The 12,717-nt window shown below is 42.5% G+C and overlaps 2 protein-coding genes across 2 annotated transcripts; both read right to left on the reverse strand.

Moving 5' to 3' along the window:
* Window positions 1-706: 706 nt before the first annotated feature.
* Window positions 707-4,016, reverse strand: LOC106562991 (tubulin alpha chain, testis-specific). Its single transcript, XM_014128168.3, has 6 exons — window positions 3,897-4,016; window positions 3,417-3,639; window positions 3,173-3,321; window positions 1,876-2,028; window positions 1,181-1,708; window positions 707-1,068 (listed from the first exon to the last, which is right to left on the reverse strand). Exons 1-6 carry the CDS (start codon window positions 3,897-3,899, stop codon window positions 772-774), a joined length of 1,353 nt encoding a protein of 450 aa, XP_013983643.1. The 5' UTR covers window positions 3,900-4,016; the 3' UTR covers window positions 707-771.
* A 4,971-nt stretch (window positions 4,017-8,987) lies between these two features.
* On the reverse strand, window positions 8,988-10,991 carry LOC106562992 (polyubiquitin-B). Its single transcript, XM_014128170.3, has 2 exons — window positions 10,798-10,991; window positions 8,988-9,912 (listed from the first exon to the last, which is right to left on the reverse strand). The coding sequence occupies exon 2, from the start codon at window positions 9,903-9,905 to the stop codon at window positions 8,988-8,990; it is 918 nt and encodes a 305-aa protein (XP_013983645.1). The 5' UTR covers window positions 9,906-9,912; window positions 10,798-10,991.
* Between the last annotated feature and the right edge of the window lie 1,726 nt (window positions 10,992-12,717).

Below are 12,717 nucleotides of genomic sequence, written 5' to 3' on the forward strand. Positions count from 1 at the left end.
TATTTGTAATGCTAGTTGCATTGATTCAACAAATCACAGCAGACTGATGGTACACTTACTGCTTTGCTCCTATGGGTACATTAGCAATAGCGAGAAATAGTAAAGGCGTATTTTTGTAGGCACCAACTCCACCATGGTTTGTTGGACAAAGGCTTTTAAGAAAACGAATGGCGTTTTTGGATAAAAGCCGAAAATAAGGTCTTTGATAAACAGACTTAGATCTCATACGTTTTTTTTTTCTGAGATAATCTTCATCAGCTAATGTTACTTTTTTGTGAATGTTGGAAGAATTTGTTATAAAAAAGTACCTAAAGGCTTCATAATTCCTAAATATAATGTTAAATGACTGCTATCATCTCATTGAACAAAACATATAAGATCTCCTAAACCTGTTAACCGCTTAGTTATTCATATTAAACATGCTCTACAAATCTTCAAACAAGGCCTTTTCAAAAGCCCCCCTGGTACTGTATACCTGTTTTATACTCCATAGGAATTTACAGTAATCTGATAAAACTAGACTAGCAGACTGGTTGATTTACCCATTTTCCATTTAATCAATAAATGTTTAACTGATAATTATATTTGCTCTGCCTAATGTCCCAGTAATCTCCATTTGTTCTATCAAGTGGACATAGTGAGTTATATATTCTGTGCAGATACTGTTAACTGAATAATTTAGTGAAAAAATCCACAGGAGAATAGACCAAAAACAGAACTTTTATTAAAATTGTCAATCAACAGTAAAACATTTTTCAATCAGGTCAGGATTCAGTACTCCTCTCCTTCCTCAGCTTCTCCCTCCACTGAATCCACTCCGACTTCCTCGTAGTCCTTCTCCAGGGCAGCCAGATCTTCTCTGGCCTCAGAGAACTCTCCCTCCTCCATACCCTCTCCCACATACCAGTGCACAAAGGCACGCTTGGCATACATCAGATCAAACTTGTGGTCGAGTCGAGCCCAGGCCTCAGCGATGGCTGTGGTGTTGCTCAACATGCAAACGGCTCTCTGGACCTTGGCAAGATCTCCACCTGGCACCACTGTGGGTGGCTGGTAGTTGATACCTACCTACAGGGAACAAGAAGAAAGAAAAAAAGTATAATAATCTGACTAACCAATTATACTTGAAAAGTTTAGGAACATAGATCATTGTGAATGAATAAACCCATTGCTTGTTTACCTTGAAGCCGGTGGGGCACCAATCGACAAACTGGATAGTGCGTTTGGTCTTGATGGTGGCGATGGCAGCATTGACATCCTTGGGCACCACATCCCCACGATACAGCATGCAGCAGGCCATGTACTTGCCATGGCGAGGGTCACACTTCACCATCTGGTTGGCTGGCTCGAAGCAAGCGTTGGTGATCTCTGCCACAGAAAGCATCTCGTGGTAGGCCTTCTCAGCAGAGATGACGGGTGCGTAGGTGACCAGGGGGAAGTGGATACGGGGGTATGGCACCAGGTTGGTCTGGAACTCAGTCAGGTCCACGTTAAGGGCTCCATCGAAACGCAGCGAGGCGGTGATGGAGGAGACGATCTGGCCAATGAGCCTGTTGAGGTTAGTATAGGTGGGGCGCTCGATGTCCAGGTTACGACGGCAGATGTCGTAGATGGCCTCGTTGTCGACCATGAAGGCACAGTCTGAGTGTTCCAGGGTGGTGTGGGTGGTCAGGATAGAATTATAGGGCTCTACCACTGCTGTGGACACCTGAACACATACACAAGTGGTAGAACAGTCATCTTTAGGTTACACATAATGAAAATGTACATATTAAACAAACACAAGTATTGAGTACGAGGACAAAGTACAGTACTAGTTTTGATGGCATGGAAATCTACCAAATATTAATGTGAGCAACTAAACCTTAGAAATACCTGAGGGGCGGGGTAAATGGCAAACTCCAGTTTGGACTTCTTGCCATAGTCCACAGACAGTCTCTCCATGAGCAGAGAGGCAAAACCTGAGCCGGTTCCACCACCAAAGCTGTGGAAGATCAGGAAGCCCTGAAGCCCAGTGCACTGGTCTGACTGGGGTGAGAAAGAATAAAAGGGGTAAGGGTAGAGTCCTGCATCGTGTTGGATACTCACGGTTCGATGCGGTTGACCAGCAAAAAAAATCAGCTGGTGGGAAATAAAACATTCTTTCAGCCCCCAGTTCAGAACAGTTATATTGCAGGTCAGAAACTTTTTAAGTCAAGATAATACTTATTTTTTACAACCCCAGGAGCTTAATTTTTTATTGTGGTGCAAATTCCATTACGCTACATGAGCAGTGAGGCAGACATAGCCAGGCCTAGAATACAAGCCACGCAGTGAGAGAGTGGAGCAGGGAACTGTCCATCCGTAGGCCTATTTGTGTGGTGCTGAAACATTCCGAATTTTTCCAAGCGCAGAGTTCATGTTCCCTTCCCCCACTCGACAATACATTGCCAAATTGATTTTCCCTGACTCCTAGATCATGCAAAATTGGCTAATGAAATCCCCCGGTTTGGAAGGATTTTGGAGTCATTGAGGACAACAACCTGGTAGATGGATACACAGCCAGCAAAAGTGCAAGCAGGTATTTGTTTACAACAATTTAGTCAATTATCAGATAATTATTACATTAATTCCGGCTTTTGTTCATTTACACTACACACAGGCCATATAAAGTTTAAACCTGTGCGGCTGGTAAATGCTAATGCTAGTAGCCAATAGCCTACTAAATACATGTAGGCACCTTTTGCAGCAAAAACCCAATGATCATCAACTAGATTCTGCCTCAGGCCACTTTTTTCTTGAGCTGATGGTCAGGGGGCCAGAACATAATTGCAAACAATTTGTAGACTGCAAACCCAAACAGATAATATTTGGCTAAGACATACTTATGTCAAGCCTGGCTTACAATCACATATCTTTCTATTATACAATTTTTTAAATATATATATTTTTTTACTTGAAGCTGATTTGCTGGTGTTTTAACAGTCTTTTGATGTTGAATATCAGTTTAGGCTTGGCATTGATGTGGCCGGCGCGGGGGTGCAGATCCAAAAAAAACCTGACCTGTGCAAGACACTAGGTCAGGGACAGACTGGCCTCACTGGTGTACAACCCTGTTCAAGTAGCTTGCAAGTAAAGTTACATAACTTCTAGTTGGAAACACACCGCTATGAGTTCGCATGCTGTTACTCACCAGCTTGCGAACTCGGTCCAGCACCAGATCCACGATCTCCTTGCCAATTGTATAGTGGCCACGTGCATAGTTGTTGGCGGCATCCTCCTTACCGGTGATGAGCTGCTCCGGGTGGAACAACTGACGGTATGTCCCGGTGCGGACCTCATCTATGAAAAATCACAACTCAGTTCAGGCGGGATTTAAAAAAATAAATGTAAAAAATCTTAGTCATGTCAATATTTTAGGAAATGTTCATTCTTACCAACAACAGTTGGTTCGAGGTCCACAAACACTGCACGAGGGACATGTTTTCCCGCTCCAGTCTCGCTGAAGAAGGTGTTGAAGGAGTCATCTCCTCCGCCTATGGTTTTGTCACTGGGCATCTGCCCATCGGGCTGGATCCCATGTTCCAAGCAGTAGAGTTCCCAGCAGGCATTCCCGATCTGCACACCGGCCTGACCAACGTGGATAGAGATGCACTCACGCTGTGGAGAAATAACATTTGACACAATTTACTAGCTCTTAAGACAAATGTGTAAAAGCTGGCCGATTTAGGTTGATGTTGCTTAGCTAGCTATTACATCATTGCTGAATTGTTAGTTAAGAGGTAGCTAATATTAAGTTAGCTAGCTAGCTAGGTAGCCAATGTAAAAAAAAAAAATGTTTGCCAATGTTAGCTACCATTATATAATTTGACCAAAATTGTTTTGTTGGTCACTCATCTTCTTGACAGAAAACTTACCATGTTGATTATAAGTAAGACCTGTAGCTAATTAATGTTTAACAAAAATGCGTTCGACGGTTGGCTAGCTAGGCTAACTTGGCCCTACAACTTCCAACGGTTAACTGACAGAAAAATTGAAAATCATCGCGGATTCGCGATAATATAGGTCCCTGAATGAGCCCGCCTTCCTTTAAACCCAATTGGGTGTATTTCAAACAGATGCTGTGTCAATCAATCTTTATTCTTTTGCAATTGGACCATTATATAATTTTTCAAAAATCAACTTGATTTACGGCTGTTATATTGGCTTGTTTGGTTGGACCAATCCTGCATTTTCAAATGACAGCGCGGGCTTTTTAGGTCAAGTTCAAGAAATTCAATTTTACCCAAGTCAGTGAGGTGAATTCAATGCTTCCTTCTGCTATTCACTACTGTGTAGCTGGCAATATTGGAATTGATGATTATTTTTGATTCAGCTCAAAGAAAAAACGCAAAATCTTATTTATGACAAAAACTTACTGGTAAACTTGTAACTGGCCAAGAACTGGAAACAGCAGTAGCCTACTAGGTCAAGGCTAGCTCTTATTTTAGTCCTGCAGCATGCTTTATCTTCTAGCCCAAAGTAAACTGCTCTATAGCCCTTTTCCAGGGTTACCGATAATGATGCTGGACAAAGTGCTCAAATGAACTCATCTTTCTGATGTGTGTGTTGTTGTCCTTCTACTCATCTGAATAAAATAAATGAATAAAAATGAAAAGACAACATATTTTCCAGCATCATTTGGAAGCAGAGGAGGAGGGTGAGACAGGAGGAGAGAAGGGGAGGAGTGAGTGAGGGGAGGAGAGAACATAGCTCAATTGTGTTGGGGATTACAGTTCAATAGGGTTCAATCTGGTTTGTAGAACAGGTATTCTATTAAGAAACATTTGAAAAAGAGTTAGATAAACAAAGTTTCACTCCACAAATGATACAATGGTTGACAATATAAAATACAGATACAAAAAAATTACATTGTAGACCACTCAAATTAAATAGTTTTAAGACACTAAAAGCAGTCAAACATGGGACATCATTAAAGCCATAAACTAGCATTGGTGTAAAATACTTAAGTAAAAATACTTAAAGTATTACTTCAGTCGTTTTTTGGGGTATCTGTACTTTACTATTAATATTTACTTCATTACATTCCTAAAGAAAATAATGTACTTTTTACTCCATACATTTTCCTTGACACCCAAAAGTACTCGTTACATTTTGAATGCTTAGCAGGACGGGAAAATGGTGCAATTCACTCACTTATCACTACTGCCTCTGATCTGGAGGACTCACTAAGCACACATGCTTCATGTGTAAATTATGTGTGCCCCTGGCTATCCATAAAAAAATACATGGTGCAGTCTGGTTTGCTTCATATAAGGAACAATAAATTATTTATACTTTGACTTTTGATACTATACTTAAGTATATTTTAGCAATTACATTTACTTTTGATACTTAAGTACATTTAAAACCAAATACTTTTAGACTTTTACTCAAGTAGTATTTTCCTGGGTGACTTTTACTTGAGTCATTTTTTATTAATGCATCTTTACTTTTACTCAAGTATGACAATTGTGTACTTTTCCCACCACTGTAAACTAGATGTACTAAAACTAAACTTTTATTGGCCATATTAATTAATCATGATAAATTCAGAATTAACTGCTCTTAGCACTTGGTCTACTAACTTTATGGTGTCGAAGAGACCTCCCACAGCCTTTAGTTTAATGACCATATGAGGTCAGCTCACCCAGTGTTTCTTTATCAGAGTCCTTGACACCGTTTCACATTTTCTATCAGAGATGTTAAATTATCTTCCATTTAGTTCACTAAGTACGTTGTGTAAAGAAGGGGACTGAGCATCATGATGTACTAGACTACATTTCTTTATAGTGTCATTTCTGCCGCTGTTTTGCCTGTCTGGGACATGGGCTCAGGGAGAGAGTGGAGGGGTCAGAGAGACTGACAAGACTGAGGGAGAGAGCAGAACGAGAGGACTTGATAGCCGAAAGACTGAAGCTGCAGAGATGTCCCAGAAACAGCCAAACAGCCAAACCACCACCACCACCTGACATTTGGGCTGAGCTGAGAGCGCTGAGAGACATGTTGGTGGAGCAGAGAGTGGAGTTGAGGAACATGGAGACCTGACTGGGGGACAGTGAGGGGGAGGTGGAAGAGCAGAAAAACAAGGTGATGGTACTAACAACGGATCTGGGAATCACCAAGAATGAAGTGCAGTTCCTAAAAAACTAAATTGGCAAGCTGGAGACAGAGAATGCAGATAATGATAAGAGCAAATATATATTTGAGTTAAATGAAGTTTATGAGACAAATTAACTCAAGTTCCTCTCTTATGTAATGACTGCCATGGGTGCCAGAATGACAGCCAGTGAGGGAGGTGGAGGAGCAAAAAAACGAGGTGACGTCTCTTGGAGAGGTACTGAGCGCCACTAAGACAATTGCAGCCCCAGAAGAAAAAGGTGGACTAGCTGGAGAAAGAGAATGCAAGTAACTGTATTTAGGAATGGAATACTTCACATTTGTAACTTGATCAAGATAGAAGGATAAAGCTTGTTATGAAAGTGTTACTTATTGATTCAGTGGCCACTTAGCCTATTCAAAGACTTTTCCTTTCTGTTCAATTTAACCCCGGAGGCCAATGACAGACATTGATACACTAATCTACCATTTTCTGGAAACAGCCTTTGAGGACAGACTGAACACCAGGAAGGTGAAGGAGCTGAAGAGAGAGAATGGCAGTTAAAATACCTTATATATGACCTTCTAATTCACAGAAACATTCCACGTTTCAACATTTGTAGTATGAGGTCTGTCAAGATAGGGACTTTCCTTTGTTTGGGCTTCAAAATATAGTGTGGTGAAGGCAGTGGTGTGCTGTTAGTGAATCTTTGAATTCACTAAAAGACCAAATGCGTCCTTCTCCGCTGTTTTGACTGATGGAGTCGTAGGACCCCTCAATACCGAAACCTCACTGGTCTACAACAAAAGTCACCACCAACATTTGCACGGCCTACATACCAAACACAGGTAATGAATAAGGTGACCAGTGACCAAATTAATCTACACTAGTAAGAGTCTACTACTTCAGGTTCACTGCCAGGGATTACAGATCTCCGTAATGGATGGGTGTTTACCTATACCACAATGACCAGACTTACGTGGAATAGGGAACAAAACAATGGTAGTGAAAGTGATATATACATATCTAATGCATTGTCTCTATGGCTGGAGGAAGGTGACATGGTCTACATGCATCTCCCCTCAGTTCAAGGGCTATATGATGGTGCTGAATACAGTCCCAACACCTTCAGTGGCATCCTGCTCTTCCTTATGAAAGGGACTTTCTGATGTGAGCAGTTCTGGGGTTAAAGCCCTCATGTCTACTGGACGTAATAAACATCAATAGCTCTGGAAAAAATTAAGAGCCCACTGCAAAATCATCAGTTTCTCTGGTTTTATTATTTATAGGTATGTGTTTGGGTAAAATGAAAATTTTTGTTTTGTTCTATCAACTACTGACATTTCTCCCAAATAAAAATGTGATTTAGAGCATTTATTTGCAGAAAATGACAACTGGTCAAAATGACAAAAAAGATGCAGTGCGGTCAGACCTGAAATAATGCAAAGAAAATAAATTCATATTCATTTTTAAACACAACACTAATGGTTTAACTGAGGAAGAGTTCAGAAATCAATATTTGGTGGAATAACCCTGATTTTCAATCACAGCTTCATGTGTCTTGGCATGCTCTCCACCAGTCTTTCACAATGATGTTGGATTACTTTATGTCACTCATGGGCGCAAAAATTCAACCAGCTCGGCTTTGTTTGATGGCTTGTGACCATGCACCTTCCTCTTGATCACATTCCAGAGGTGTTGAATGGGTTTCAGGTCTGGAGATTGGGCTGGCCATGACAGGGTCTTGTTCTGGTGGTCCTCCATCCCCACCTTGACTGACCTGGCTGTGGCATGGAGCATTGTCCTGCTGTAAAAAACAATCCTGAGTTGGGGAACATTGTCAGAGCAGAAGGAAGCAAGTTCTTTCAGGATAACAGTGTACATGGCTTGATTCATGTGTCCTCCAAAGACATCTGCCCGATTCCAGCCTTGCTGAAGCACTCCCAGACCATCACCAAGCCAGTCTCACAACCACTGTGACATGTCAGTAGTTTAAACAAAAATCTGTAAAACCAGAAAATTTGGATTTTGCAGTGGTCTCATTTTTTCCCCAGAGCTACATAAGCATTAAGAAAAATTACTTTTAATCCATTGATACATTTCCTTAATGGTATATGCAATCTGCAGTGAGTGTCAGCTTAGTCTACAGGGACATCTTGTGGTTATAAGTATGAATGACATTTTGCTGTAGGTACTGAATACCTATAGTACCATGAAAAGAGGTTTGATGTAAACCAATCTGAAACAGTCAGATCAAAGCAAGTCATGTCAGTTATTACTCAGGCAGGATGCATTTCAAACTAATCCCTTAGTTCTAGTGCCCACACAATTTAAGGCCTTCAAGCATGAATTACGCAGTACATTAACCATGCATCTCAATTTTTGATTGATTGCGCAAGTGGTAGCTCTAAGTGGTGTCAATTACCCCCATAGGTATTTACAGGCATCCCTTGATTGCAATGTCTTATGTACATCCATTGCACTGACCAGCCCATCTATTTCCTACACAACGAGTACCTCCAAATTTCCCATAGATAACTTCAGAAGTTGAAGTGAGTTTGAATATAGTACTGAACTCGTACCTCTAAAAGCATGAGGCATTTCATTAGGTTTAACATTAAAACATCCCAAAATAGAACTTCCTTCAAGGCTTTGTACTTCAAAAATTTGACTTCAAAGACAACGTCAGGAATGCTTGAACTTTATTGAAATTTAAAGGAATGAAGAGCTGGGATGAGAGGTTAGGGGAGAGGGGAAAGAAAGTCAGAGGTTGGGGTTAGAGGGAAGGGGCGGTCAATGGGTGGGATTGGAGGTAAGGGGGGAAATTGGGGTTAAGATAAGACATCGTTAAGAGCAGAGGAGAAGCTGCTTAGTTGCCACCACGGAGACGCAGGACCAGATGAAGAGTGGACTCCTTCTGGATGTTGTAGTCGGAGAGAGTGCGACCATCTTCCAGCTGCTTGCCAGCGAAGATCAGGCGCTGCTGGTCTGGGGGGATGCCCTCCTTGTCCTGGATCTTGGCCTTGACATTCTCGATGGTGTCACTCGGCTCAACCTCCAGGGTGATGGTCTTACCAGTCAGGGTCTTCACGAAGATCTGCATACCTCCCCTCAGACGGAGCACAAGATGGAGGGTGGACTCCTTTTGGATGTTGTAGTCGGAGAGCGTGCGACCATCTTCCAGCTGCTTGCCAGCGAAGATCAGACGCTGCTGGTCTGGGGGGATGCCCTCCTTGTCCTGGATCTTGGCCTTGACATTCTCGATGGTGTCGCTCGGCTCAACCTCCAGGGTGATGGTCTTACCAGTCAGGGTCTTCACGAAGATCTGCATACCTCCCCTCAGACGGAGCACAAGATGGAGGGTGGACTCCTTCTGGATGTTGTAGTCGGAGAGCGTGCGACCATCTTCCAGCTGCTTGCCAGCGAAGATCAGACGCTGCTGGTCTGGGGGGATGCCCTCCTTGTCCTGGATCTTGGCCTTGACATTCTCGATTGTGTCACTGGGCTCCACCTCTAGGGTGATGGTCTTGCCGGTAAGGGTCTTCACAAAGATCTGCATACCTCCCCTCAGACGGAGCACAAGATGGAGGGTGGACTCCTTCTGGATGTTGTAGTCGGAGAGAGTGCGACCATCTTCCAGCTGCTTGCCAGCGAAGATCAGACGTTGCTGGTCTGGAGGGATGCCCTCCTTGTCCTGGATCTTGGCCTTGACGTTCTCGATGGTGTCACTGGGCTCGACCTCTAGGGTGATGGTCTTTCCGGTAAGTGTCTTTACGAAGATCTGCATCTTGACACTAAGGAAGATAAAATATATATTAGACTAAACTGCTCCCAAGACTAAAAGCAATTAAAATTTAACAGGCTAGACAATTCAAACTTGGTCTCAATCTAGTGTTCATATCAACTTCGTGGGCGAATTTCTAAATAGGGCAGCGCAGAGAGCCTCCCATTGGGGGCAGTACTCAGCTGACGTTGACATCAGCAGGCTCCAGGTGCCACCATTTTAGAACAATTTTGGGTCGTCACTTGTTAACACGCCACATAGCCCTAAACCCGCCTATTTCTAAAATGTATCTTCAAATCTGATAGTCGTCAAGTACGGACAAGCTGGTTGATCATTTGGAAATTCTATGGAACAGCCATTTCATTTGTCGTCGACACGTATTTAACGTTCTCCTGTTAACAAATTAATGTTACATAATTCTAACATTAACTTAATTTCAATTAGGCCTAATCTAATGCCCGTTCAGCCGAATAAGAGATCGTAGCAAGTTGGGTTTAGTTCACGAGCTGTGCCTCACACTATGCTAGTCACTTACTGTATTTGAATGGCGCCTCAAATAAAACGTTAACTAAATCGCTAGCTAAGTCGAATGAAGGTTAAGGCTATCAATAGTAAATAATCATACGGTTGCACACCTTTTTAACTTGCCAATTTAACACCATACAGTCAACTCTATTTTCTACTTAAACAAGCTAGTTGCAGTAGCTAACGTAAACTAGAAAATTAGCTGGTCTGACCAGCTAACGTAACAGCAACGTTAGCTAGCGTCGACGTTTGCTTGTACATACACAATACGAACGGAAAAGCATCGAGCTACAAATATACACCAAGCTGAATGAAATGTCTGAAAAATGTTTAGTCATTCGTGCTTATTTTTGGATAATACCCTACTTACAGAAAAAATGATCCACCGGTGTTCTGCCTCTGTCTTCAGGAAACGAGTCTGTTATCGCAAACAAAGGGCTGTGGTATTTATACCTTACCGTCACGTATCCTTCCGCCGTTACACCCAAGTCGAACTATAAACTGCGGATTCGATAAATATCCGTTATCATATGGATTCTTTTGGATGAAGGGACAAAATCTACGACATACCACAGTAAAAACGTTTTATATCAAAGTTAATTTTTAACTCGAAGTACCTGTGTAGGAATGGACGGTCGGATAAAAGAAGTCGATCGTTGGGCGGAGATAGAAATTAGCAAAAATAGTGATTCGTCGTTCTCTAGCAACAAGCTGCTCAGTCAACACGAAACTAGTCGGCCTCGGGCAGTATCAACCTTGCCAGCTAACTAGTCAAATCGGTTTATGTGTTGGCTATGTCAGTAAAGCCTCAAACTTTACTTTTTGAGTAAGCATAGTTTTGCTACATTTACAAGCATCAACATATTAGGATCTCTCCCAGAGAATATTTTTTTGGGTGCATAGAATACTGTATTATTTAATTTCATGCAACACAGATGTGGACGGTTTATTTTAGGGCATCAACGTGATTGTATAGAAATTGCATTAACAGATGGATCAACATTTTTATTCTACACAAACAGGAAAGGCCATTTCCCTCCAAGCCAGACTCCTTCCTAAGCTCCACCAGCAGATCTAGCACTTATTCAGATCTATGAGGTCTAGAGAACACGCACGGGTGTCCCTTTTGACTTAGTGCTGAGTCAGCAGACTTTTGGTTGACGTTGTTGTCTTTCCTGAGAGGTCATACTGACCATTGTTCCAGACGCTGACACTTTCTATCTGTGAACCATTCATGGACGTCTAAAGAAGGAAGTAGACAGAACCAACGTTGATTAGTTCTGTAGTAGAAACAGTCAATAAACAGTAATCTAGACATTGAGGATTGGTGGTTCTTCTGATAGACTAACCAGGGCCGTCCTTTCATATGTAGGCCTGTTACAGGAGTTTTAAAGTCTCCCCTTGATCTAAACTTATCAGAGAGAGGACATAAGGTTTACATCAGCAAAACCATGTGTGTGTGTGACCTTACCCTCTGTGTGTTGTTGAGGACCTGTGGGTCAGGCTGTCCGTAGTTAGGTGGCTTGGCTCTGGGGTGGCAGCCTAGTCTCCCGATAGCATCCATGTCTGCCACTACGTCTGGGGGGATGTGACCTAACCACTGAGTCATAGCCTTCACGTTCACTGGCCTCATCACCTGGTCTGTGGACCACGCCGTGCTGACACACACGCACACACACACACACACACACACACACACACACACACACACACACACACACACACACACACACACACACACACACAAACCCTAAACCTAACCACTAACCCCTTACCCTAATTTTTAATTGTAACCCTAAACCTAACCCCTAAGCTTAAAATAGACTTTGTCCTCATGGGGATGTGGGAAATGTCCCCACAAAGGAGAATTTTCCTTGTTTTACTATCCTTGTGGTGACTTTGGGGGATTTTAGGTCCACACAAGGATAAAAGGACCCCCCCACCCACACACACACACACACACACACACACACACACACACACACACACACACACACACACACACACACACACACACACACACACACACACACACACACACACACACACACACACACACACACACACACACACCTTAGTGCATTGTGCCACATGGCCTGTGTGGCTGGGCTCCACTTGGCCAGGCAGTGCTTGTAGCTAGAGAGGTCAAATCCACCGGTGTCTTGTGGTGTCTGTCACACTTGTGGTGTCTGTATGGCTGATATGTGTCAGCATGTGATCACAGCAGTGTTTGTAGTGACAGAGCCTTTTTGGTTCAGTAAGGTCAGCGTATATATGTGTCTTCTCGACG

Source organism: Salmo salar, chromosome 11 (genome assembly GCF_965601325.2).
Source record: "Salmo salar chromosome 11, fSalSal1, whole genome shotgun sequence".
In the NCBI taxonomy this organism is placed as follows: Eukaryota; Metazoa; Chordata; class Actinopteri; order Salmoniformes; family Salmonidae; genus Salmo; species Salmo salar.